The sequence below is a fragment of the Prionailurus bengalensis genome, chromosome D2, assembly GCF_016509475.1.
Source record: "Prionailurus bengalensis isolate Pbe53 chromosome D2, Fcat_Pben_1.1_paternal_pri, whole genome shotgun sequence".
Classification (NCBI taxonomy): Eukaryota; Metazoa; Chordata; class Mammalia; order Carnivora; family Felidae; genus Prionailurus; species Prionailurus bengalensis.
In genome coordinates, this window is record NC_057351.1 from 78222461 (window position 1) to 78245757 (window position 23297).

At 43.5% G+C, this 23297-nt stretch overlaps 1 protein-coding gene and 1 long non-coding RNA gene across 2 annotated transcripts; both read left to right on the top strand.

Moving 5' to 3' along the window:
* Nucleotides 1–1007: 1007 nt before the first annotated feature.
* LOC122492639 (putative DMBT1-like protein) lies at nucleotides 1008–7268 on the top strand. Its single transcript, XM_043596122.1, has 3 exons — nucleotides 1008–1058; nucleotides 1179–1482; nucleotides 6931–7268. Exons 1-3 carry the CDS (start codon nucleotides 1008–1010, stop codon nucleotides 7266–7268), a joined length of 693 nt encoding a protein of 230 aa, XP_043452057.1.
* A 1920-nt stretch (nucleotides 7269–9188) lies between these two features.
* On the top strand, nucleotides 9189–17967 carry LOC122493338. The gene is made up of 4 exons (XR_006299867.1): nucleotides 9189–9299; nucleotides 11992–12021; nucleotides 13915–13977; nucleotides 16408–17967. It is a non-coding gene; the product is annotated as an uncharacterized LOC122493338 (long non-coding RNA).
* The last annotated feature ends 5330 nt before the right edge of the window (nucleotides 17968–23297 follow it).

Consider the following 23297-nt stretch of genomic DNA (forward strand, 5'->3'; position numbering starts at 1 on the left):
TGAAAATAGTAAGAATAACCAGTATAAACATTTATCTGATTAAAAGGAAGTTATAACATTCACTATGCCTCAAAGCAAGAGTTTAGGGGAAAGTGATTCCAGAACATGGGTTCTCAAACCTGGCGGCACAACAGAATCGTTTGGATTACACATTCAGACTCCCAGATTCTCTCTGCTGAGCCTGAGTCAGTGGGCTTGGAGGGGGGCCGTGGAAGCCACTGTCTGGGGCTGGGCCCTGTTGGGTAGCCACACTGGGGAGGACACTTTCTCTCCCTCTGTTCTGAACACCTGGCTTCTGGGGCACCTGGGTGGTTCAGCTGGCTAAGCGTCTGACTTCAGCTCAGGTCGTGATCTCACAGTTTGTGCGTTCGAGCCCCGCGTGGGGGTCTGTGCTGACAGCTCAGAGCCTGGAGCCTGCTTCGGCTTCTGGGTCTCCCTCGCTCTCTGCCCCTCCCCCATTCACGCTCTGTCTGTCTCTCACTCTCTCTCAAGAAGAAATAAACGCTTAAAAAGAATTTTTCAAAAAATGAACACCCAGCTTCTAACATGGCCGTACGTCTCAGTTTGCTCCAGGAGGGATGTCAGAGGACCCAGGGAAAGGCTGTGGAAGGCACATTCTAAGAGAAGCACCGTGCAAGGCTCACCCGGGAAGCAGCCGGATGGTGAGTCAGAGCCTGACCATCCCCTTGGGCTGGAGGAGGTGGAGCTGAGGGCAGAGTCACCTGCAGGCACCTGAGGCGGCACCTGCAGGGCTGAGGATGTGGAGAAGCTGTGAACGCCCCTTGGCGTGGATGAGTCATTCACCTTTGGAAATAAAGACACCCCGTTTTCATTTCTATTTAACAAGACGGGGATCCTTATCTAATTTCCTGGTTCTTACACATGAAGGACTGACTTAAGGGCCCCTATGTCAGGTGCTCTTAAGTGTTGGGGGACATGGTAATCACCTGGGTGCTCCAGGCAGCCTGGGACTTTGGAAGGAGGACTCTGCCAGTCTCTTAGGCAGCATGTCCCTGGGCCCAGCACCTTGGAGGGAGGGAGAGGCTGAGAAGAGTCCGGTTAGCACATTATTATAGAAATCTGACTTCAGGGAAATTTTAAAACACTTTTTAAGTATAGTTTTAAACAACTGTTCTCAACTGGGATGCCTTTCTCCCGAAGACTGGCTCCCTGTGCAGCTCGTGGGAGGTTCTGGCAGGTGTTCTGGCCGCGTCGAGGTGTACTTCGAAGGCATGTGGTGCACGGTGTGTGACGACCTTTGGGACGAGAAGGAAGCACAGGCAGTGTGCCGGCAGCTGGGCTGCGGGTCAGCCGTGTCCGCCCCCGGAGAGGCCCACTTCGGCCAGGGCTCCGGCCCCATCCTTCTGGACGACGTGCAGTGTTCTGGGACCGAGGCCTACCTGGGACAGTGCTCCCACGCCGGCTGGTTCACCCACAACTGCGGGCATGGGGAAGATGCTGGTGTCACCTGCTCGGGTAAATGTCTTGCTCGCTTCTCTGGGACTTGAGTTTCCTTCCCCCCACCCCGAGTTGTGTCCTCAGTTTCTCCCCAGCACAGCTGGACACCCTAAATCTAACCCCCGTCTGCTTGTGTCCATTCGAGAAGCCAAAGGTCATCATATCACAAAGAATGCTAGGCTTGAAGCAAAAAGGCTTCGTCTGGTCCCAGGATGGGCTACATTACGGTAGGTCCTGGTGCAAAATGACAATGTGGGTCTCCTCTTCCAGAAATTATTAAGAATTTCAAGACCTGTGAAAGAAGAGCGTTAGAGCTCTGAGCGGGGGCCCTGAGTGGGGCAGGAGCATCTGGCCTCCGTGACCGATGCGCACCCCCCCCTTCCTCTTCATGTGGCTTTTTGTACATTAGTTCACTTTTTTAAAATTTGTTTTTAGTTGTTTTTAATGTCTATGTATTTTGAGAGAGAGGCAGACAGACAGAGCATGGGCAGGGGAGGGGCAGAGAGAGGGAGACACAGAATCCCAAGCAGGCTCCAGGCTCCGAGCTGTCAGCATAGAGCCCGACGCAGGGCTCAAACCCACAAACCGTGAGATCATGACCTGAGCCGAAGTCGGACGCTCAATGTATTGAGCCACCCAGGTGCCCCATAGTTCACCTTTATCGAACACAATGGAAATAATAATGATAGCAACCAAAACAATGGCTTTCCTCCCTCTCTCCCTGCTGTGAGGGGAGACACCTGATCATTATTATCCTTAACATGTCATTTCATAGCCAACGATGCTGTGCCTGATATTTCTGCTTGTTGAGGACATCTACCTCCTAGAGACCAAGTAGCCATGTGTCCAATAAACCATCTCTGGCTGAAGGGGCAAGTTCTGGAGTCAGAGGCCAGAGGCAGCCCCCTCCTTGATCCTCAGCTGCTGGCTACGGCAGAGTCAGAGGAGATCTGACACAGATCATTCCTCCCAAATCTGACACGCCAGGAAGCAGGATCTAACATTATCAGCTAGCCAAGAGCCAAGCACTCATTCATTCAGAAAATATTATTGAGGAAGGCTTGGAGATCCAGCAGTGAAAGTGAACACAGTGTCCCTTTCCCATTGGATTGACTACTAAACTATTTCACATACCAGCTTCTGCCACAAAGCAGCAGACTCGTCTCTCTTGGTGATGGTGGGGACCAGAGCCTGCCCTGCTGGGACCTTTCCCACTGCAGGCGGCTCTATCTCGAGAGCTGGCTAAAGGGCTGAAGGAGAGTTTCGGTCCATTAAATCACATTCCCAAGCCCTCTCACTGGCTTGCAGGGGAAAGGCGGCCCCAGCCCCCCTGACTTCCTGAACGCCTGGAACCCACCTGTGGTTGAACCATTCCAGATGCTTTTCAAATTGCTTCCTGTGAGTCCCCAGGACAGATGGGATTGGGCAGAAGTCATCTTTGCTTTACCTGGGTGCTCCAGGCAGCCTGGGACTTTGGAAGGAGGACGCAGCCAGTCTCAGGTCGCACGTCCTTTGGTCCAGCACCTTGGCGGGAAGGAGAGGCTGATAATAGTCCAGTTAACACATTATTATAAAAATCTGACTTCAGGGAAATTTAAAAACACTTTTTAAGTATAGTTTTAAACCGTTGTTCTCAAATGGGGATGATTTTGTCCCCCAGGGGACATTTGTCAATGTCTGGAGACACTTTTTTTTTTTAAATTTTTTTAAATGTTTTATTTGTTTTTGAGACAGAGAGAGACAGAGCATGAGCAGGGGAGGGGCAGAGAGAGAGGGAGACACAGAATCCAAAGCAAGCTCCAGGTACAGAGCCCGACGCGGGGCTCAAACTCATGAACCTCGAGATCATGACCTGAGCCAAAGTCGGACACTCAACTGACTGAGCCACCCAAGCGCCCCAGGAGACACTTTTGATTGTCACAACTAGGGGGTGCTGCTGGCATCTTAGAAGTCAGGGACTAAACGTCCTGCAACACACAGGACAGCCTTCCACCCCAAAGAATTTTCCAGGCCAAAATATCAATAGTGCTGAATTTAAGAAACTCTGCTTTTGGGGCGCCTGGCTGGCTCAGTCGGTAGAGCATGTGACTCCTGATCTCAGGGTTTTGAGTTTGAGCCGCACATTAGGTATAAAATAAAATAAAATAAAATAAAATAAAATAAAATCTTCAAGGGGCACCTGGGTGGCTCAGTTTATGCTTAACTCAGTCAGTTAAGCATCCGACTTCAGCTCAAGTCATGATCTCACGGTTTGTGGGTTTGAGCCCCATGTCGGCTCTGTGCTGACAGCTCAGAGCCTGGATCCTGCTTCGGATTCTGTGTCTCCCTCTCTCTCTGCCCCTCCCCCACCCATGCTCTGTCTCTCTCTGTCAAAAATAAACATTAAAAAAATGTTATAAATAAAATCTTCAAAAAAAAAAAGAAAGAAAGAAACCTTGCTTTGGAATTAAGCATGTGCAGTTGACTTTGCTCGTTTTAACAAGGTGTGCTAATTAATAATTGATAGTTAATCAATTAATAATTGTTTTACTAATGAAAACAAAGTTGGCTGTAGCTTCTTCCTCAAGTATCAACCTTAGTCCAGCTTTCTTCTGATAATTTCCTCTAATTGTCCTATCTACTGATTACAGTTGACTACGTTTACTGTCATTTGGGGGCAGAGAAAACCTAAAATCTTTCAGATATGATATTTCACTATAATCTTAGCATGCCATGTATTCCAAGTCTGGGCATACTGAGTCACTCGATAGAGGCTGCCTCGAAGTGGGAATCCCATCGGGTCATGGAGCAATTTCCAGCTTTCCAAGGCCTTCTGTCTGTTATCACATCCCATCCTTACACAATTCAAACAGGCTTGTTTTATTCATAAATAAGCAAACTGAGCTTCAGCGACAAGGTTAAGTCAAGGTCAAGTAACTTGACCAAAGTCACATGGCAAATATCCACGCTTCTGGACCTCACCTCTGGTACTCTGTCCCCTCCACCAAATATGCCTTACCTGCTGGAAAAGTGCCCTGAATCTCGACAAAATTTGCAAATGTTTAAAGTTGTCTTGCTGCCCTGTGAGCCGCCCTACCCTTTCCTCATAATTTAGGCTCCCCACCCACCCATGTACCCCAAGCCCTGGCACCTTCCCCAGATACACGGTACTCCTCGAGTAGAGCTGCCCTAAGTTATTGAAACCAAAGCCTCCAGACCCACCTTCCCTGGTTATCAAAACTGAATGTCAACTGGGGAAATGAACAATTAACAATATGATGAGAGAGCAAATGTCCGGGTGTTAATCAGCTCCTATGTCCCTCAAACAAATGCCCCAAACAGCACAGACCAGGGTTGCTGCCCTGAGCACAGACTCTCCTTGGAAACTGTTTGTCTTCAACAGTCACTCCGAGTTTTATTTCCAGGTTACAATACAATCATATTTATCACAATATGAAAACCAATGTTTAAAAGCATTCACAGGGGCACCTGGGTGGCTCAGTCGGTTGAGCCTCTGACTTCAGCTCAGCTCAGGTCATGAACTCATGGTTTGTGAGTTCGAGCCCCGCGTCGGGCTCTGTGCTGACAGCTCAGAGCCTGGAGCCTGCTTCAGATTCTGTGTCTCCCTCTCTCTCTGACCCGCCCCAGTTCATGTTCTGTCTGTCTCAAAAATAAATAAACATTTAACAAAAATAAAAAAATAAAAATAAATAAAAATAAAAGCATTCACATAAGGTAACACTGGTGACCTAAGACACACCATAGAAAGATGTCCCTGTCCACCTGTAAGTGTCCCCAGTCTCAATCTCAGGGCAGGAAACAGACAAACCAACCCTGACTGGATGCATTGGGCTATTGCTGAGCATGGAGTTTAGACTAAGATGTTTGTATTTCAACGAATATTGAAAGTAGTAAAAAAAAAAAAAAAAAAAAAAAAAAGTCTTTCCTTCCAAGCATACTTTTTGGAATAATCACACAGAGAACAAATTCCAGGCTGAACTTTCCCACTGAGGTCATAGCAGTGGGACAGCTGCTGATCCTTCCAAAAGCACAGGGCATTCCAGAATTGTTATCATCTTTGATAGACTCCAGTTATATTCCACTTTCTTTTCTTTCTCGCAGAATATGAATATGAGACTTCAGGAGCTTTGGGTAAGAATCACCCTGCAGTATATCTTTAAGGGAACGTCCCCACATGACCCCAATCCTCTGACTGTATAACAGAACCCATCATGGAGGTGGGGGAGAGAAGACAAATAGTGAATTTAATCAAAGGGCTCAACAGAGGAAGGGGGAAAAAAAGGTAGCTTCTCTGCCTTTAACTATGGAGGAAATGTTTTCTCCCAAAACTGTTTCATTCTTGTTGCCTAAATGTATTTCAGAGAATTATGGATATGAATATGATTTAATAAGGTAGCATTCAAAGGCATAAGTGAGCCAAAATTGTACTAAAGAAAAATCCTAACTTCAGACTTTTAGCATATTCAGAGATGAATATGTGGGAGAGTGGGAGAAAAGCCCACTGTTTCTGGTTAACTTGGGCCCTTCAACACCTTTCTTCCTTAGAAGTCCCTTTATGAGCCATAGGAATACACTTCTATAAGCATCTGACCCCCTACCTTTCTGGCAGAAGCTATGTTCCCAGAAAGAACCCAGTTTAAAATAATGTGTGAGGGACTCTGAGCTACCCAAATACACTGTCAGGTCTCACTTGCCTCTGGTCAGAATGAACCTGCTGAATCCAGTCCCCAAAGCACACCCTTAGCTCAGTGTCTATCCCATGAGGCCGCCCTTAGCTCAGTGTCTGCCCTGTGAGCCCACCAAATACATGTGATGCCCCCCAATAAACTTGGGTGGGCCACTTTGGATGGCAATGATGCCTCATTTCTTTCTTTCTGCTCTTAGATGCTGAGATCCTAACACCATTCCCTGGTGGTGAGTCAAGGTTTTTTACCTCTTCATTTCATATGACTTGGTGGGTCACGTGCTACCCAACAGAACGATTCCAAATGGGGATCTCTATGCACTCACCTCACTCATAAACCTCTCCTGTTTTTCAATGAACTGGGGAAGCCTCTGCCTCCTTCTTTGTCTACTTAGCTCTTTTCTCTTCTTTGTCCAAGCCTTGGGTCTGTAATCACTTCTTAGAAAAGATATCCTGGAGTAGCCCCGTATGCATTCTCAAACACTACAGACGTCTCCCCCTTTGCTTCTTAGCATTTACCATGGTTGTAAATGTAAACTTAATTTTGGATTAATGTGATTACTTCCTCCAGTCTCCTCAGATTAGACTCTCATCTCTGTGACAGCAAAACCAGGTCTGTTTGGTGAGCCACAATACCTGGAGTGCTATCTGCTGTGACCCAGCAGGGGTCAACAATATGTGTTGAAGGGTTGAACAACACAACAAATATGTGTTGAAGGGTTGAACAAATGGGTTAACACAGAATGTGTTCCTTCTCTTAACATGTAATATTTTTGTGTCTTTGAAAGACTGGCCACAACTACAGCTAGTGAATGGGTCAGGCAGATGTTCTGGACGTGTGGAAGTTTTCTACCATGGCCAGTGGGGCAGGGTTTGCGATGATCACTGGGACATGAACGAAGCTGATGTGGTGTGCCGGCAGCTGAACTGTGGGCGTGCCCTCGCAGCCCCAGTTGAGGCCCACTTTGGAGAAGGGGAGGGCAAGTTTCTGCTGGATGATGTGGATTGCACAGGAAGAGAGAGTTTCCTGGGACAGTGTCCTCATACCGACTGGTCTCTCCATAACTGCGGTCCTGGAGAAGACGCCAGTGTCATCTGCTCAGGTAATGGTCACCTCTCCCTCTGAGGGCCCACATCTCATTAAGCAGATGGCATCTTCACTAATTCCCTCAGCAATGCTTGCACCTGTGTAATCGTAGCCCATCTCTGGCCATGTGTATGAGCCAAAAGTAAAGAGACGTTGGTAATTTGAGAGCTTCACCTGGAGCTCAGGAATTTTCTAGCCACAAGATGTTGAAATGGAATTTTTTTTATAGAGAAGAATGGAAGACCTTAGTGGTTCCATTACAAGGACTAGATTTCAAAATGACTGGGAAAAGACAACATTAGTCAACAATGACATTAATCAATCACTGAATGCAATCTACCTTTCTTCAGGACACTGAAGATAAAGTTTTTCCCACTACAAGTTTGCAGTCTAACAAAGGCAAAGAAAGAGGGAGTTTATAGATTAGAACAGCACTGAGTTTTGTCTTGCCCATTGTGAGTCTGGGCCCTCTATTGCTAATCATAAATTTTCACCCAATTAGTGATTATGTGATTATTCTAGAGCAAGATTTCTCAGTCTCAGCACACTTGATGTTTGTGGTCACATAATTCTTTGTGGTGGGGGCTGTCCTGTGAATATAAGCTGTTTAACAGGATCCCTCATCTAAGAATAGTGAATGACACCCCCAGCTATGATAACCAAAAATGTTCTCAGACATGGGCAAAGGTCCCCTGGAGGGTAGAGGCTTGCTCCTGATTGAGAACCACTCTCTAGACAAACTGATGAATATCCACCAAATATGTGACTAGTATTCATTATACTACCAGCACTAAAGACATAAATGTCTATGCCAGTGGGAAATAAAGGAAATAATGTAGTGGGTCTAGAGCAGTGAACTTGGTCACTTGTTAAAAATCCCAATTGTATTCAGCTAGAAAGACTGGATCCATATGACACTAAGGTAATTAATAAGTCAATTCAAACAATAAAATACCGGGGCGGGGGGGGGGAGCAGGAAGTGTTCTGGTTTGTTTTCATTTATTTTTGTTTCTCTTTTTTAACCCCCGTTTGATGTGCCTTTGTTTTATTTTAGTCGTTTAGTTGGGTTTTTGGTTTGGGATTCAATCCAAGCAGACTATTCTGCAAAGCCACAGGGTCGCATCTGTCTCATGTGTGTGACACATATTTGCCTCTCACGTGGAGGGGTTACAGGACACAGCACAGTGACAGCCAGGTGAACGTGTGTTGTTAGACACACTAATAAACAGTTTTGCATGTGATGGTTAATTAAAGTCATCTGAACTAAGGCAGAGAGAGTCAACATTTTCGTTCTAAGAACCCCATTCCTTCATTTTAAAATTCATTTTGAGTTGAAGCATCTCTCGAAACAACCGCCCTTTTCCAACGTTACGTCTTTCTTTTCCCATGTATTGACAGAGACTGAGCATTTCAAGCCTGCGTTGTTAACGGCATGCTTTTGCTTTACTGACATGACATTTTTCGAGCAGAAAAGCAGGGAAGAGTTAAGATAGTGGAGCAGCATGGGGACCGTGAGCTTGTCTCGTTCCTGAAACACAGCTAGCTCAGCACCAAACCATTTTGAACACCTAGGAAATTGATATGAGGATTACCACGACATGACATTTTTCATTTTATGTGCTACCTGGGCAGGTAGTATGTAGATCATGAAGGAAAAAAGGGAATCAATGGGGGGGGGTGCTCAGATAGCCATATTCTGACAATTATTTGCCATTTCCACATTCCTGGGCCATTAAGATGATCGTACCATTAAGTTGCAAATGTGGTTGGGCCACTTTCTTCCTTCCACAAGAGTTAGCTTTATTTTCATTTCAGTTGTGTGGGTTTTAAGTTATTCTCTGGTATTAATCTTTCCATCCAGTGGAATTGCTGTTAAATGCGCCACGTTAAGGAAATACCTTGGTAAATTATTTGTAGAGCTTACTCAACTATTCAACGTATGTTCTCTCCCACTGGGTGGCTCTTGTGGCTGGAGAAGGGAATGAATACTTTTACATCCTAACAGTCACTTGAATTGTCCACCCTTTCTCCCTGCAGAGAATGCACAGGAATCACTGCTAATGCCACAAGGTAGGAAGTATTTTCATGTTGACTTTGTAGTATTTGTCCTTACTTAATGCAAATTTTTAATGCAATTTTGGTTTTAAACCAAAAGGTTTTTTGTTGGGATTGCTGAACCAGATTTGGAGGGGGCAACATATTACATATTGTATACATAAACTATCCATGGATTGGTGTACTAGGAAGCTGATGAGATCTGGAATTAGTAAACCCAGTGGCAACATGTTTGAGATAGGCCTGTGTACCAGCCCAGGTGGGCTTTGGGATGAGGGAAGGACAATGGGTTTGGCAACAGCAGGTTTGAGTTAAGTTCCTGAGATCTTGGGCAAGCCACTGACTCTCTTATTTAAAGGGGATAAAAACACTTAATTTGTAAAGCTCCGTTTGGGTTAAAAGGAGGTCATGTATGCAGAATGATAACAAAAGCCAAATTTTATTGAGTGTTAAGGATATTCCAGGCATTTTTCTAAGACCTTTGTCTGCGTAGTTATTAGTTATTTGATTCTCTAATTCAGGGGTCAGCAAACCTTTTCTGTAAAAGGTCAGATAGTAAATCTTCTGGGCTTTGTGGAACAGACGGTCGCTGCTGCATTTCAGCTCTGTTGCTGCAGCATGAAAGCAACAGCCATAACAATTTGTAAACTGCTGGGCATACCTGTGTTTCAAAAAAAACCAAAACTGTTTGCAAGAACAGGCACTGGGCTAGATTTGACCCCTGCTTTGACAAATAAATTCCAAGCACTTTGCATGCAGGACCCATTTAATTTGCACAACACTCTTATGAAGTGTCTACTATTGTAATTCCCATTTTACTGATGAGGAAATTGAAGCATAGAAAAGTTAATCAACTTGCCCAAGGCCATGAAGTTAGCAAGGGTCATAGATCTGTTAGACTCTGATACCTTGCTTGGCTTTTATGGAGGGTTGATGTTAAAAAACAGACTTATTCTTCCCATTCCGTTAGTTTCTTGAACCAAAAGCCATCTCTGTTGCTCCCTTTCCCTCAATGATCACAACCAACGCTCAGAAAATTCTGCTCCGCTTCCCAAAATGTATGCTAAACCCATTAGCATCTCCCAACTCCGCTGTTACTCTGTCTCCAAACCTTCAGCATCTCACCCTCACTATTGCAACAAATTTCTAAGGGGTCTTCTGCATTGGCTCTTTCCCTTCCATCACACATGTAACCTGTTCCTGGCACAGAATCTAGAACTGGCTGATAAAGCATAAATCAGACCATCGCTCTTAACTCAAAACCCTCCAAAGTTTTACTATTATATTTGGAATACTGTCCAGGTCTCTTTCAGTAAGACTGCAAATGATCGAATCCTTGTCTGGGTTTCTGGCCACCGAGAAAACACCTCATCTAGCACTGTGCTCCCCACTCACCTTTTTCCCATCCCTTGAAACTGACAAGGGAGTGCTCCTGCTAGGGCCTTTGCACTGACTTTTCCCTCTGTCTGGAAAGCTCTTCTCTCAGAGTTTTCCTACCTGGCTCCTTGTAATCAGGTCTCAGCTAAAATATCACTGCTTCAGAGAGGATTCCTCTCACTACACAATCCAAAATAGACTCCCTCTCGGTCATGTTCTATTTTATCAACCTCTTGTTTGTCTCTTCGCAGTACTTACACCATCTGAGATTCTCTTTATAGTTTTCTTTTGTTCACCTGCTCGTCATATGTCCCTCCCATCCCACTTTCCAGAATGTAAGTCCTGTGATAGCAGGAACTTTCAGCAAGTTTATGTCAGAACCAAGGACAGGTCCTGGTGCATAATAGGTTCTCAACAAATATCTATTGAGGGAAAAACAAAAGACCTACGCTAGCACTCTGCCTCTGCTATAGAGTTGTTGTTGAAGACAAAGTGTTAGTCACTAACATGCTCAGTGGTCCTCAAACAAAGGCAATAACTCCCTTTGGAAGATACCACTTATCAGGCAATTCTGCCTCCTACACTTATTTATTAAATACAATTCCACTGTGCACCATGATTTCCATCTCTCTTCTAACTCCAGGAAGTTCAGAGCTTAACTGAATAATCAGTTCTAATAACTAGCTAAGAGTTTTGTTGGTTGGTTATTGGTTAAATTAGTAGGTTGTTTTTCGACTTATTTCTCTTTAATGTCCCATAATGTCTCTATAATGACTCATATTGTCATTAAACTTGCATTCTTATTTTTCCGGATTTGCTATGCAGATATATACATTTTACTGTCAGTCATTGGAAACATGTAGTAGGGTATAATATACTCAGATTAATAGAAATGTTTACTGAGGGTCTGGGAGGTTGTATATGAGCTACTAGGTCCTGTGGGAAGCAGGAGCTGAGAAAGTAGGTCAGATGTGACCATGACCATGGTCATTCTGCTTTTGTCCCAGTTGGGAGCCACTTCCCTAGACAGGCAGGTGGCCCCAAGTTCCAGGGGTAACTGGCTTGCTCTCCATGTGTGGACATTCTGAAAAGCTAGTATCACATGTTAAAGCTATTACCTGTCGAGTGTCTTCAAAACAACCACATCAGCAAATACTTCTGAGATTCTATCATGTCCAAGGGACTGCATTTCACCAGGAATTCACTGTATTTTTGCATTTTATATTTTGGACCTGTCACGTTAAAGATTTGTTGAAAATTGGTAAGTAAGTAAAATAAAGGGTATTCAATTTAATTGAACAAAAAACATTTCAATTTTTTGTACCAATAGGTGATGGAAATTCAGCAACCACATTATCAGGTAAGAGAACATTTTTTTTTTGGTAAGAGAATATTTTGGGGCTATTTTCCCCTGGAATATTTCTGATTACCCATCCAAATCCAGAAAAGAAATAAATGAAAGGGTTACTGTTGAGTGATTTTGCTGAGTAACTCATTATAACCTGCCCTTACTTGTGAGAGTATTAGGGTTTTGACCCCAATAGATTCACTAGCTTCTAAAAAAAAGTCAAGTAACAATGCCATTGTTTTGAATAAATACTAGAGACAATTTTAAACACAGTGGATTTTTAATTGTCTTTAAGTTTCATTTTGGCCATCTCCTCTGAGAATATCCAAACTCTTAAGTTTTATAAATGGTATGTTTCAAATTTTCTTTGGAGGAAATATCATTTGTCACATGTAATATTTGCTTACTGTATGAGTTTTGAATAGCAGCTCTAACAAATTGACACAAACTTAGTGGCTTAAACAACACAAATTTATTTATTATCTTGCAATTCTAGCATCAGAATTCCAAAACATATATCTCACTGAGTTAATATCTCACAGAATTATGTTCATTCTGGAGGCTCTAGAGGAAGGTACATTTTCTTGCTTTTTCCAGCTTCTAGAAGTCATCTGCATTCTTTGGCTCATGGCCCCACTCCTGTATCTTCAAAGATGACACTGTAGTGTCCTCAAATTTCTCTCTGCTTGTCTTCTTTTGCCTTTATTTTCACTTTTAAGAATGCTTGTGATCACATGGAGCCCACCTGTATAACCCAGGATAATGTCCTTTATCTTTTTTTTAATGTCTATTTATTTTGGGAGAGAGAGAGAGAGAGAGAGAACAAGTGTGGGAGGGGGAGAGAGAGGGAGAGAGAGAGAGAGAGAGAGAGAGAGAGAGAGAGAGAGAGAGAGAACAAGTGTGGGAGGGGGAGAGAGAGAGAGGGAGAGAGAGAATTCCAAGCAGGCTCTGCACTGTCATCACAGAGCCCAATTCAGGGCTCAATCCCACGAACCTGAGCCAAAATCAAGAGGCTGACACTTAACTGACAGAGCCACCCAGGCGCCCTGATAATGTCCCTTATCTTAAGATAGCTGATTAGCAACCTTAATTCCATCTGCAGCCTTAATTCCCCTTGCCGCATGACATGACATGGTCACAGATTCCAAGGATTAGGATGTGGACAACTTTGGGGGGCTGGTATCCTGCCTCCCACACTTAAATACAATTCTGTAGTTGCTACTCTCAGTGGCACAGAGATGGACACATGTCTCAGGACGTACACTGAAATCTGGTGACCCAGAAAGCAAACAGAGGAAAAGGTATGATAGAAGAGGGGTAGCATCTACCTGAGTCAGTATGAAGAGAGAGGCGATGTTCTTGCCCACTGTCCTTTCTTCTGTCGGTGTTCCTAAGGGATATTGTAAGTAATTGTCAGGACTACATATGGTGCAGAGGCAGGTCTGGAGGCAGGAGAGAATGTGGAATTGCGTGGATCCATGGAGAGTTCCCATGCTAGGGCAATACCTGTGCCACAGAGCCACGTCAGTGCTGAAACAGGCTGAGGAAGGAAATAAACAGAGCAAGTGAACGCAAGAACCAGGGGGTCCTGATGGTCCAGACCTCCAGCCAGCTCTTAGGGAGAATATTAAAACCCAATACACATCATTCTTGTCACAAACACCAAATATCTGTGCCTGGACATCAAGCCTGGGAGAGAGGGGACACAGATGATTGAGCTGAGCTTCCACGGGGCTGAGGGTCAGCAACTGAGGGGTGATTCATTCTCTCTATCACTTACACACTGATCACTTCAGAGCTGAAGCAAAACCGACCTCTTTTGAGACCACAGGGTGTCCCTGGCTGGCCACTTCTTTCTCGAGTCATTGTGGGCACTTACCGCTAACGGATGTTTCTTTATTACAGTTCTACCCATTACCGTCTCAACTCAGCTGTCTCCCGTGACTGCGGCACGTTCAACATCACCAGGTAGGACTCCCTCCCCCACCTGCTACCACCATTACCAGATTTACGGCAGCTCCTGTCGTGATAGTCAGCAGTTCTGCCACCACCACTAGACATCGCTGATGTTCTCTTTGAGACAGAACGATTTGAGAAGAAAGAGACAAGAGGACCCTAGAGAGTCAGGATTTCATGCTGTCCAGATTTGCTCTATGTTTATCATCTATAACTACAATTAGAAAACCTCGTAACACAAGGCTCCTCATTTCCCTTATTTCACAAATGTAAAGAGGAAGAGGGAAAAAGGTAAGGGTGAGAGAGAGAGAGAGAGCATCACCTCATACCTCTTGAATTGAAGAAATAAACTAGAGCAAAGACCTCATTCTTTGTCTGTATCAGTGAATCACATAAATAAGGGACACCTCTTCTTAGTTGTGGGGAATGGTGGTCACAATCATGGGCCATTTTATTTCATCACTGTGCTGCTCGATGCTGACTCACCTGTAACTACGGACATTTCATTCGTACCATCAAATAATCTATATTCTGACAATGCTGATGATAACCTTGACTAAGCCCTCATACCTGCACTGTCCACATAGCTGCTGAGTCCTTGAAGTGCCGCTCGGCAGAACAGACAGCTGCCGTGCCTGTCAAACACACACTGGTTCTTTCAAAGGCATGGTGTGATAAAAGAACGTAAAACTGCTTTCATTGACATCTTTATATTGATTACATGTCGAAATGCTAATATTTTGGATATATTGGGTTAAATAAGATATATGACTGAAGTTAATCGCACCTCTTTCTTCTTACTTTTTGAAATGTGGCTACCAGAAAAGTGCAAATTATGTACGTGGCTTTGCACTTCATTTCTCTTGGACAGCATTGCCTCACGCCATGTCCGTCCCCATGACGGCCTGACGTGGATTTTCTTATCTAATCTTCCCAACTGCTGGGGAGGGAACTTCTATAATCCCCATTCTCTGAACGGAGGAACCTCATACTCAAATAGGTTAAATATTGTCCGCAAGGTCGATGGAATGATTAACTCGAACAATCTGACTTTAGATCCTAGAGCTTAATCTCTGAACTACCTTAACTCTCTAAACCACATTAAAATCCTTAAACTACTAGAAAGACTGACTGGGCATGTTGTCTATTCAGAAACCATGAGGATCCATTTGCGGAGAGAGAAGCTGAGAAAAGGCTGAGCTAATCTCTGAGCCAGGGCTGCACTTAGTTTCTTACCCTTCCCGTCTTCCACAAACCAGCTGTCCGTTGCCTATCAGTGGCCCGAGGACACCAGCATCAGCCCCCTCCACGTCTTGTCCAGTCCTTCCCATCCCAAGTGGCAGCAGTGGCTCCTTCTACTAGATTCTCAGCTCTGTATCTGTCCTCGCTCGGAGCTCCTATTCCTTCCTGAGAGTTGTATGTATGTACTTGCTCCAAAGACATGATCAGCTTCACGGAGCAGAATCCATAGGTTTCTCATCTGTGACATTGTCCTCACCCCCACCCCTGCACACAGCACACACACACACACACACACACACACACACACACACACACAGTCTTGAGACTGATGACGGCTGTCTGAAGGGCGTTCACTGTTTGTTAAATGAATAAATAAGTAAATGCTTAGATAAATGAGCCCCATCTGGCTGGCCCTAGTTTGCATATCTGTATCTACTTCCAAATATTAATGAAAGAGAGGGCAGATGCATTAAGTTCTCAGATCTGGTGTCTAAGTAGCTAAGGATTCTTTTGAAATCTGAGTGGCATATTCCATTTACTTGCCGGTACAATGCTCAGAGCCAAGTGCTGGACCACTGGGTTTGGGGCCACTCTCTCCTACCTCCCAGCTGGGCGACCCTCACCAGTTTTCTCTACCTCTTTGTGCTTCAGTTTCCTTATTTGAAATGGGGATAAGAGCTATGCACTTCAAGGAGTTGTAAGGAGTAAATCAATGAGTTTGTGTAGAGCGCTTGGCGGAGAGTGTGGCTTACAGCCATGCCACGTGAGTGTAGGCTTCATGGGGTGTGTCCTGTGGAACTCAGGTGCTTCCCGGGCACCAAGCACTATTCAAGGAAGAGGGGTTGTGCTCCATGACTGCTAGGCTGGGTGAAGAGGGTACAGCTTTTCTGCTCTTTGCTGATAGTCCTGGCCATTTTTCAAAATTCCTCCCCCAGCATCCGGCAACCCCCAACTTGCTTTCTATCTCTACAGATTTATCTGTTCTGGATATTTCACACAAATGGAGTCATACCATAAGTGGTCTATTGTGTCTGGCATAATACTTTCAAGGTTGCTCTTCCCTTTAAAATTCCCTGTGTTGAACGAGTTATATAGAGCTAGTTGAATTCTCCTCCTGGAAATAAGAAGCAGATGAAAAAGTCCTTCTCTTTCGTATCCAACATCAGGAGTCATTTTCCTTGTATTGTTGTTTCCCGACAGCACACTCAACTTCCACTGTCCCAGAAGACATTAATCACCCAACCACATCATCAGGTAAGCCAGCCAGCTATGGTTACAACCACCAAAAATGGGTGTGATACTTTGTATTTGCTGCTTCCGCATTCGAGCCCACAGGAAGGATGATGAGCTGAAGCTCAGGGCCGGGGAAGATTCACTACCAAGGGATCTAGGGACAATGTGATGCCAATGTCAGCTTCAACATCTGATCTTATGCTCCATGAGGATAGGGTTTTTTTGTTTGTTTGTTTTTTGTCTGTCTTGCTTATCACTGTACCTCTAGAAGCTATCACGGTGCTTGGCACACGGTAAACACTCAATAAAGTTTATCGAGTCAATAAATGAATATAAAAGTGTTGCATGTGTGAATAGGCCATTTAATCCCTCTTGGGGTAACTTCAGTCTTGGCCAAGAACAATCCTGCTCGACAGTGCAGGGTGCTGACTGGGGGCAAATCCCTCTGCTCAAGGACACAGACATCACTCTGGAAAGTGCCAGTAGTCCCTCCTTGTACTAATATTCCTCCTCAGAAAGAAGTATTAGTATTTCATAGGTAAGCAAGGTAATGAAGACAAATCCTTCTAACAAGTATTTTTTTCAGCCTCAGCAGATAATGAGAAGTTACCAACTCTCATATCAGATAAGGCAACAATTCCATCACCAGTCCTTACTATCCAGTTGGAAGGTACAAACAGATGGGCCATATTGCTAGGTTATATGATGTCCTCCGTGAGCTCATCCAAGATAACCAGCATCCTTATAAATACAAACCTTTTTAGAACTTTTGCCCAATTCATCACTGACTTATTTTACCACTGCGGAGCACCTTATGCAGAACCAGGAGTTGATGTAAAACTAAAGAAAGTAAGATATTTGGGGGATCAGGATCACATTTAGATGCTTTCTATCAGCAGCCTGAACTCGGCTTCAACCTCATCAGAAAGTCATTCTTCATGAGCCTGTGGCCAGTCCAGATGTTTTGGAAAGGTGTGGCATAGCTAGTGGCTCTTCACAAGCTGTCAGCTGAGTTGTTTTCTGACATGTTGTCCTGTGTCCATCTCAGGAAGAGAAGTTTAAGTTCTAATCACTGTTTCCATGTTGTTCCAGTTCTACCTGTGGTCGACGCCTTGTCTTCCAGCCGCAGAGCCAATGCTCCTTGGCCCAGCCTATCAGGTCAGCAGCCTTCCCCACAGGATGCGCCATTGCTCTCGAAGACCCCAGGGGGTCACCACAACCAGGGAGGGAGCCTGGGAGCTACGGTAGAGGCCTCAGAGGTGCCTGGGGAAAGACCACAGTTACAGGAGGAGAGATCACTGCCTCCAGGATTTGTCTGGGCCCCCCACTGCTTTGGCACCTGTTCAGCCTCACTCTCCTGATGATCCAGCAAAACTTTCTAAAGTTCAGAAAGTACAGAGATTAAGAAAGCACATAGCCATGTCCCCTTTACCTACGCATGACTGATGCTTACATTTTGGTATATTGGTTTTTCAGGCTTACCAAGAAATAAAGCATCATAAATAAATTTGAAGTTCCTCAAATTCCCAAATCCCAGTCTCTGTTCTCTCCTTCCTCAGAGATAAACACTGTCTTGAATTTTGTATATACCTTCATTTTTCATATTTTTACAAACAGGAATTCTGTGATCTCTATATATGTTATTTCATGTTTTTCTTTCACACAAATTACATTATTCCCCATATATCGTTCAGGACCTCTTATTCTTTTTTTTTTTAAATTTTTTTTTAACGTTTATTTATTTTTGAGACAGAGAGAGACAGAGCATGAACAGGGGAGGGTCAGAGAGAGAGGGAGGCACAGTATCTGAAACAGGCTCCAGGCTCTGAGCTGTCAGCACAGAGCCCGACGTGGGGCTCGAACTCACGGACCGCGAGATCGTGACCTGAGCCGAAGTCGGACGCCCAACTGACTGAGCCACCCAGGCACCCCAGTACCTCTTATTCTTTACTCAGTTATGTTTTTGAGATTCACCCATGTTGATACACATGTATAGACACTTCACTGCTTTTAACTGCTGTTTTGTTACAGGGGTTTTTTTTTTTGAATAAGCCATTTAAATTATGCATTTCCCCACTGACAGAGATGCATTCTTTTAATTTTTCATTTCTGCCCTCTTGATGTCAAGTCCTAAAGCACCAGTGCATGATATCCCACAATCTAATCTGCTTTGTTAAGTGACTAATAAAAAGCACATCACACAGTGGTCTAATCATTAAGTAATTTTCTTCCTAGAATGCTCTTATACATGTGGAGTAACCACAAGATTCCTCGTAATTTGTAAGCGCGGCAAATAGGGCGAGTTGAATAGGGGAGTTTCAAACACTTACCGTGGCTTTGGTTTCCACAGAAGACTGGGCCGTGGTGAGGCTGGTAAATGGCACCAGAAGATGCTCTGGAAGGGTGGAAGTCTTCTACCACGGCACCTGGGGGTCGGTGTGTGATGACGGCTGGGGTCTAAAGGAGGCTCATGTTGTGTGCAGGCAGCTTGGGTGCGGCCAGGCAGTGTCTGCCCCCCTGGGTGCCCACTTTGGCCCAGGCTCTGGAAAGATTCTCCTGGATAACGTGCACTGCAGTGGTGAGGAGAGCCACCTGGCCCTGTGTGCCCACGATACCTGGTTCACTCACAACTGTGGGCATGAGGAGGATGCTGGAGCCATCTGCTCAGGTGAGGGGTCTTTTTGCATTCTAAATGAGTCATGAACAGAATGGGTTATTACAGAAACTGAGCAATGAGCCATTGGCCCCTCCAGTGAGGGTGAGGATTTCTTCTCTTTACACTAACAGGTTCTCTGACGACAAGCCCCTCCCCTCCAGGTAAGACTGACTTGGCCATTTCTATATCCTATTCTTAGTTCTAGTTCTGGCTGGCTAACATTTACCTGGGTGTTAGAAGTGGAATGGAAATGACCCTGTTAAATCAAGCTGTAAGCAGTTTCCAGAAGTTGGTTTGATTGGTCCCTATCACTTAAAGCCTCAAAGGTTTTCCCAGCCTATAGTTCAACTCCACCATAACACAGGGAACCCAGAATATAGGCATGTGGGGCTGACCTTGCTCTCGTGCACTCAGGTTCTTCTCTAGGAAGCCCACTAATCCTGGCCAGAATGACCTCTCTTCTGGGAAGCTGCTTGAGGGTAGATCCCAGGCACCATTTAGCTTGGCAGAGAGCTGAACAGTGAAGAGCAATACTAGCAAAGAGGGAATTCAGAAATTAGCTAAATACCCAATCAGCCAGGTGCCGGAATCTTCCTAAATCAGAATGAAATTACCAGGCAGCCACGGGCAAGACAGGATACTTATGGGGCCATTGGATAACTGGAAAGGTCACTGATTTGGGGATAGTTGTCTATGACTATGCCCATCAGTCATCACAAACCACTTATTTGAGAGAAAATTGCCATTCGCTTTCCAGAATAATTAGATCAGAAAATCATCCCTCTGGCGTCTGTGGGACCTGATCCTTTCTAACAGGTGAAGACACCACATCAGTTGAAAATTTATGCTTATGTGCTTTTGGAGTTCCTCTGCCATTAGGAAAAACCCTGGGGCCATTGCAAGCATTTCTTTTTTATCCTACAGCAGTGGTTTAAAAAAATTTTTTTTCAACGTTTTTTATTTATTTTTGGGACAGAGAGAGACAGAGCATGAACGGGGGAGGGGCAGAGAGAGAGGGAGACACACAATCGGAAACAGGCTCCAGGCTCTGAGCCATCAGCTCAGAGCACGACGCGGGGCTCAAACTCACGCGAGATCACTCGAGATCTCGCGAGATCGTGAACTCACGGACCGCGAGATCGTGACCTGGCTGAAGTCGGACGCTTAACCGACTGTGCCACCCAGGCGCCCCCAGCAGTGGTTTTTAAACTTTATTGGGTGTCAGAATTACCTGCAGGGGTTCTTAGAACACAGATGGCGGGGCCGCCCCCAGAGTTTCTGATTCAGCAGGCCTAGGGTGGGGTGTGAGAATTTGCACTTCCAGAAAGTCCAGGATGCTTATTCTGCTGGTCTGGGGACCTCACTTTGAGAACCACTGTCTTAAAAAGAAAGAAGGAATCCTTTTTATCCTAATAAATAAAAGCAGAATTATCATCATCATCTCCATCACAATTATCATTCTCACCATCGTCGTCGTCATCATCATCATCACCGTCACTGCCATCGTTATCACCGCCGTTATCACCATTGTCATTGTCATCATTGTCATCACCATCATCACCATTGCTACCGCCATCACCATCGTCACCGTCACCAGCACCATCATCATCACCACTGTCACCATCATCACCACCGTCACCATCATCACCTTCGTCATTGCCGTCATCGTTGCCATCATCACCATCACCAACATCACCATCATCGCCATCATCAATGCCATCATTATCCACATCCTTGTTACCAACACCAATGCCATCACCATTAGCAGCAAAAGCTACTCGATCTAGTAAGCCAAACTTCGTATTAATGAATCACTTCTCTGGTTGTTTTTAGTTGATGTGATTTTAATGGTTATGTATATGCAAAGTTAAACATCCAAGCAAGAAGATAGGTAAACTATTGCAAACATATGGATATTCATTATTACGTAAGTAATCAGGTCTCTGTGGATGAAGCATTTTCCATTTATAGCCAGGAGCCTGAGGTGGTTGCACTTGTGGCCTCCTCTTTATCTGATAGCCACTGCCCTAATCCAAATCCTCATCACCTCTTCCTTCCTGGATGAACACAGACTTCTCCTAACTGGCTTCCCTGCCTACAGGCTCCCAACATTATAGTCCATTGTTTACATGCAATCAGTTACTTTTCAAAAACAAAAGTCAGACTTATGGAAATTTAACTTACCTACAGTAAAGATCACCATGTAGTTCAAAGAACTTTCATGAATGTTTGCAGTTGTGTAAATATCACTACCATCAAAATATAAAACATTTCTACTACCTTAAAGAGTTTCCTCATGCCTCTTTCTATTCAATCCCTTCTCTTAACCCCAGGTCCTGGCAACTACCCATATGATTTCTGACCCTAAAAAAATTTGACTTTTCCAGAATATTGTATATTTTAATCAGACAATATGTAGCATTTTGTGTTGGGCTTGCTTACATAGCATAACACTTTTGAGATTCACCCATGTATCTCCAAGAATCAGACATTCATTCTTTTACATTGCTGAGTAGTATTCCACTGTATGGATGTGACAAATGTGTTTATTCATTTGCCACTTGATGGATATTGAATTTATTTTTAATTTTTGACTATTATTAATTAAGCTGCTTAAAACATTCATATATAGATTGCAAACTATTTTCCAAGGTGGCTGTACCATTTTGCATTCCCACTAGCAACATATGAGAGTTACAGTTACTCAACATACTTGTCAACCCTTGGATTCTATTTTTTGTTTGATCATTATAGTCTCCTCTCCTATAATGAGAATGATCTCTCTTTGTGGTTTTAATTTGCTTTCCTTTAATGACCAGTGACACTAAGTACATTTTAATGTGTGTATTTACATCTCTTCTTTGGTTAAGCATCTGTTCAAATCTTTTATCTTTTTTTGTCTTATGTTGTAAGACAGGTCTTTATATATTAAAGAAATATAGAAATATTATATATTATAAAATACTGGGTACAAGTATGTGTGTTTTGCAAATGTTTTCTCTCAGTCTACAACTCGTCTCTTCATTTTCTTAAGTCTTTTTTAAGGAGCAGAATTTTTAAGTTTTAATGAAGTCCAATTTACCAAGATTTTTTTCTTCAGTCAAATGTGCTTTTATATTCTAAGAAATCTTCACTTGCCCAAAGTTCTCAAATATTTTCTCCTGTTTTCTTCTATAAGTTTCATAGTTGTGGGTTTGTCATTTAGTTCTATGATCCATTTTTGTTGATTTTTTAATATGGTTCAAAGTATTTTTTTCCCCGTATAGATCTCTAATCATACCAATGCCATTTGTCTAAAAGACTCTCCTAACTCCACTGAAATACCTGGCACTTTTGTCAAAAATAAAATAATCATTAATACGTGAGTCTATTTCTAAACTCCCTCTCTTGTTCCACTGGTTTATGTTACTATTCTCATGCCTGTGTCACATTGTCTGGATTCCTGTAGCTTCAGACTAAGTCATGAAATCACTTTGTTCTTTTTTCTTCTTTTTCAAAGTTGTTTTAGCTAACCTAGGCTTTTGGCCTTTCATATAAAATTTTTGAATCAACTTGTCAATCTCTACAAAAAATATCTGCTGGGATTTTTAGTTTAGATTACGTAGAGTCTATATATATATATACATATATATATGTATATATATATATTTGAGTCTATATATAAATTTGGGGGAAATTGACATCTTAACAATATTGAGTTTTCTGATCCATCAACACAGGACATCTCTTCATTTATTTAGGTCTTTCATTAACTCAACATTTTTTTATGTTTCTATGTTCAAATTTTGCCCATCATTATCAGACTTATTTATAACAATTTCATGGTTTTTGATGTTGCTATAAAAAGGTATTTTTAAAATTTTCTATTTTGGTATTTGTCTTTGTGGCTAGTGAGTTGTTTCCCAAAACAATGAAGTATTTATTGACTTGGAGACATTATGACAATTGTTTAATTTATTCATTCATTAATTTATTAACCTCTTTCTTATCCATTATCAGACTTGATTCCCAGTTTTACAGATCAAGAAACAGATATTCATGTCTAATGCGTGGTGAAGTGAGAATCAGATCCCAGATTAGAAGAATCCTGTGTTTAGGCTGGAAATTCACTAAGCTCTTTAGAACTGGCTTTTATATTTCACCAAGAGATACCAGAAATTTGTTTGGAGTGCCAGAGAACTTTCCCTTTTCTCAGCTTTAG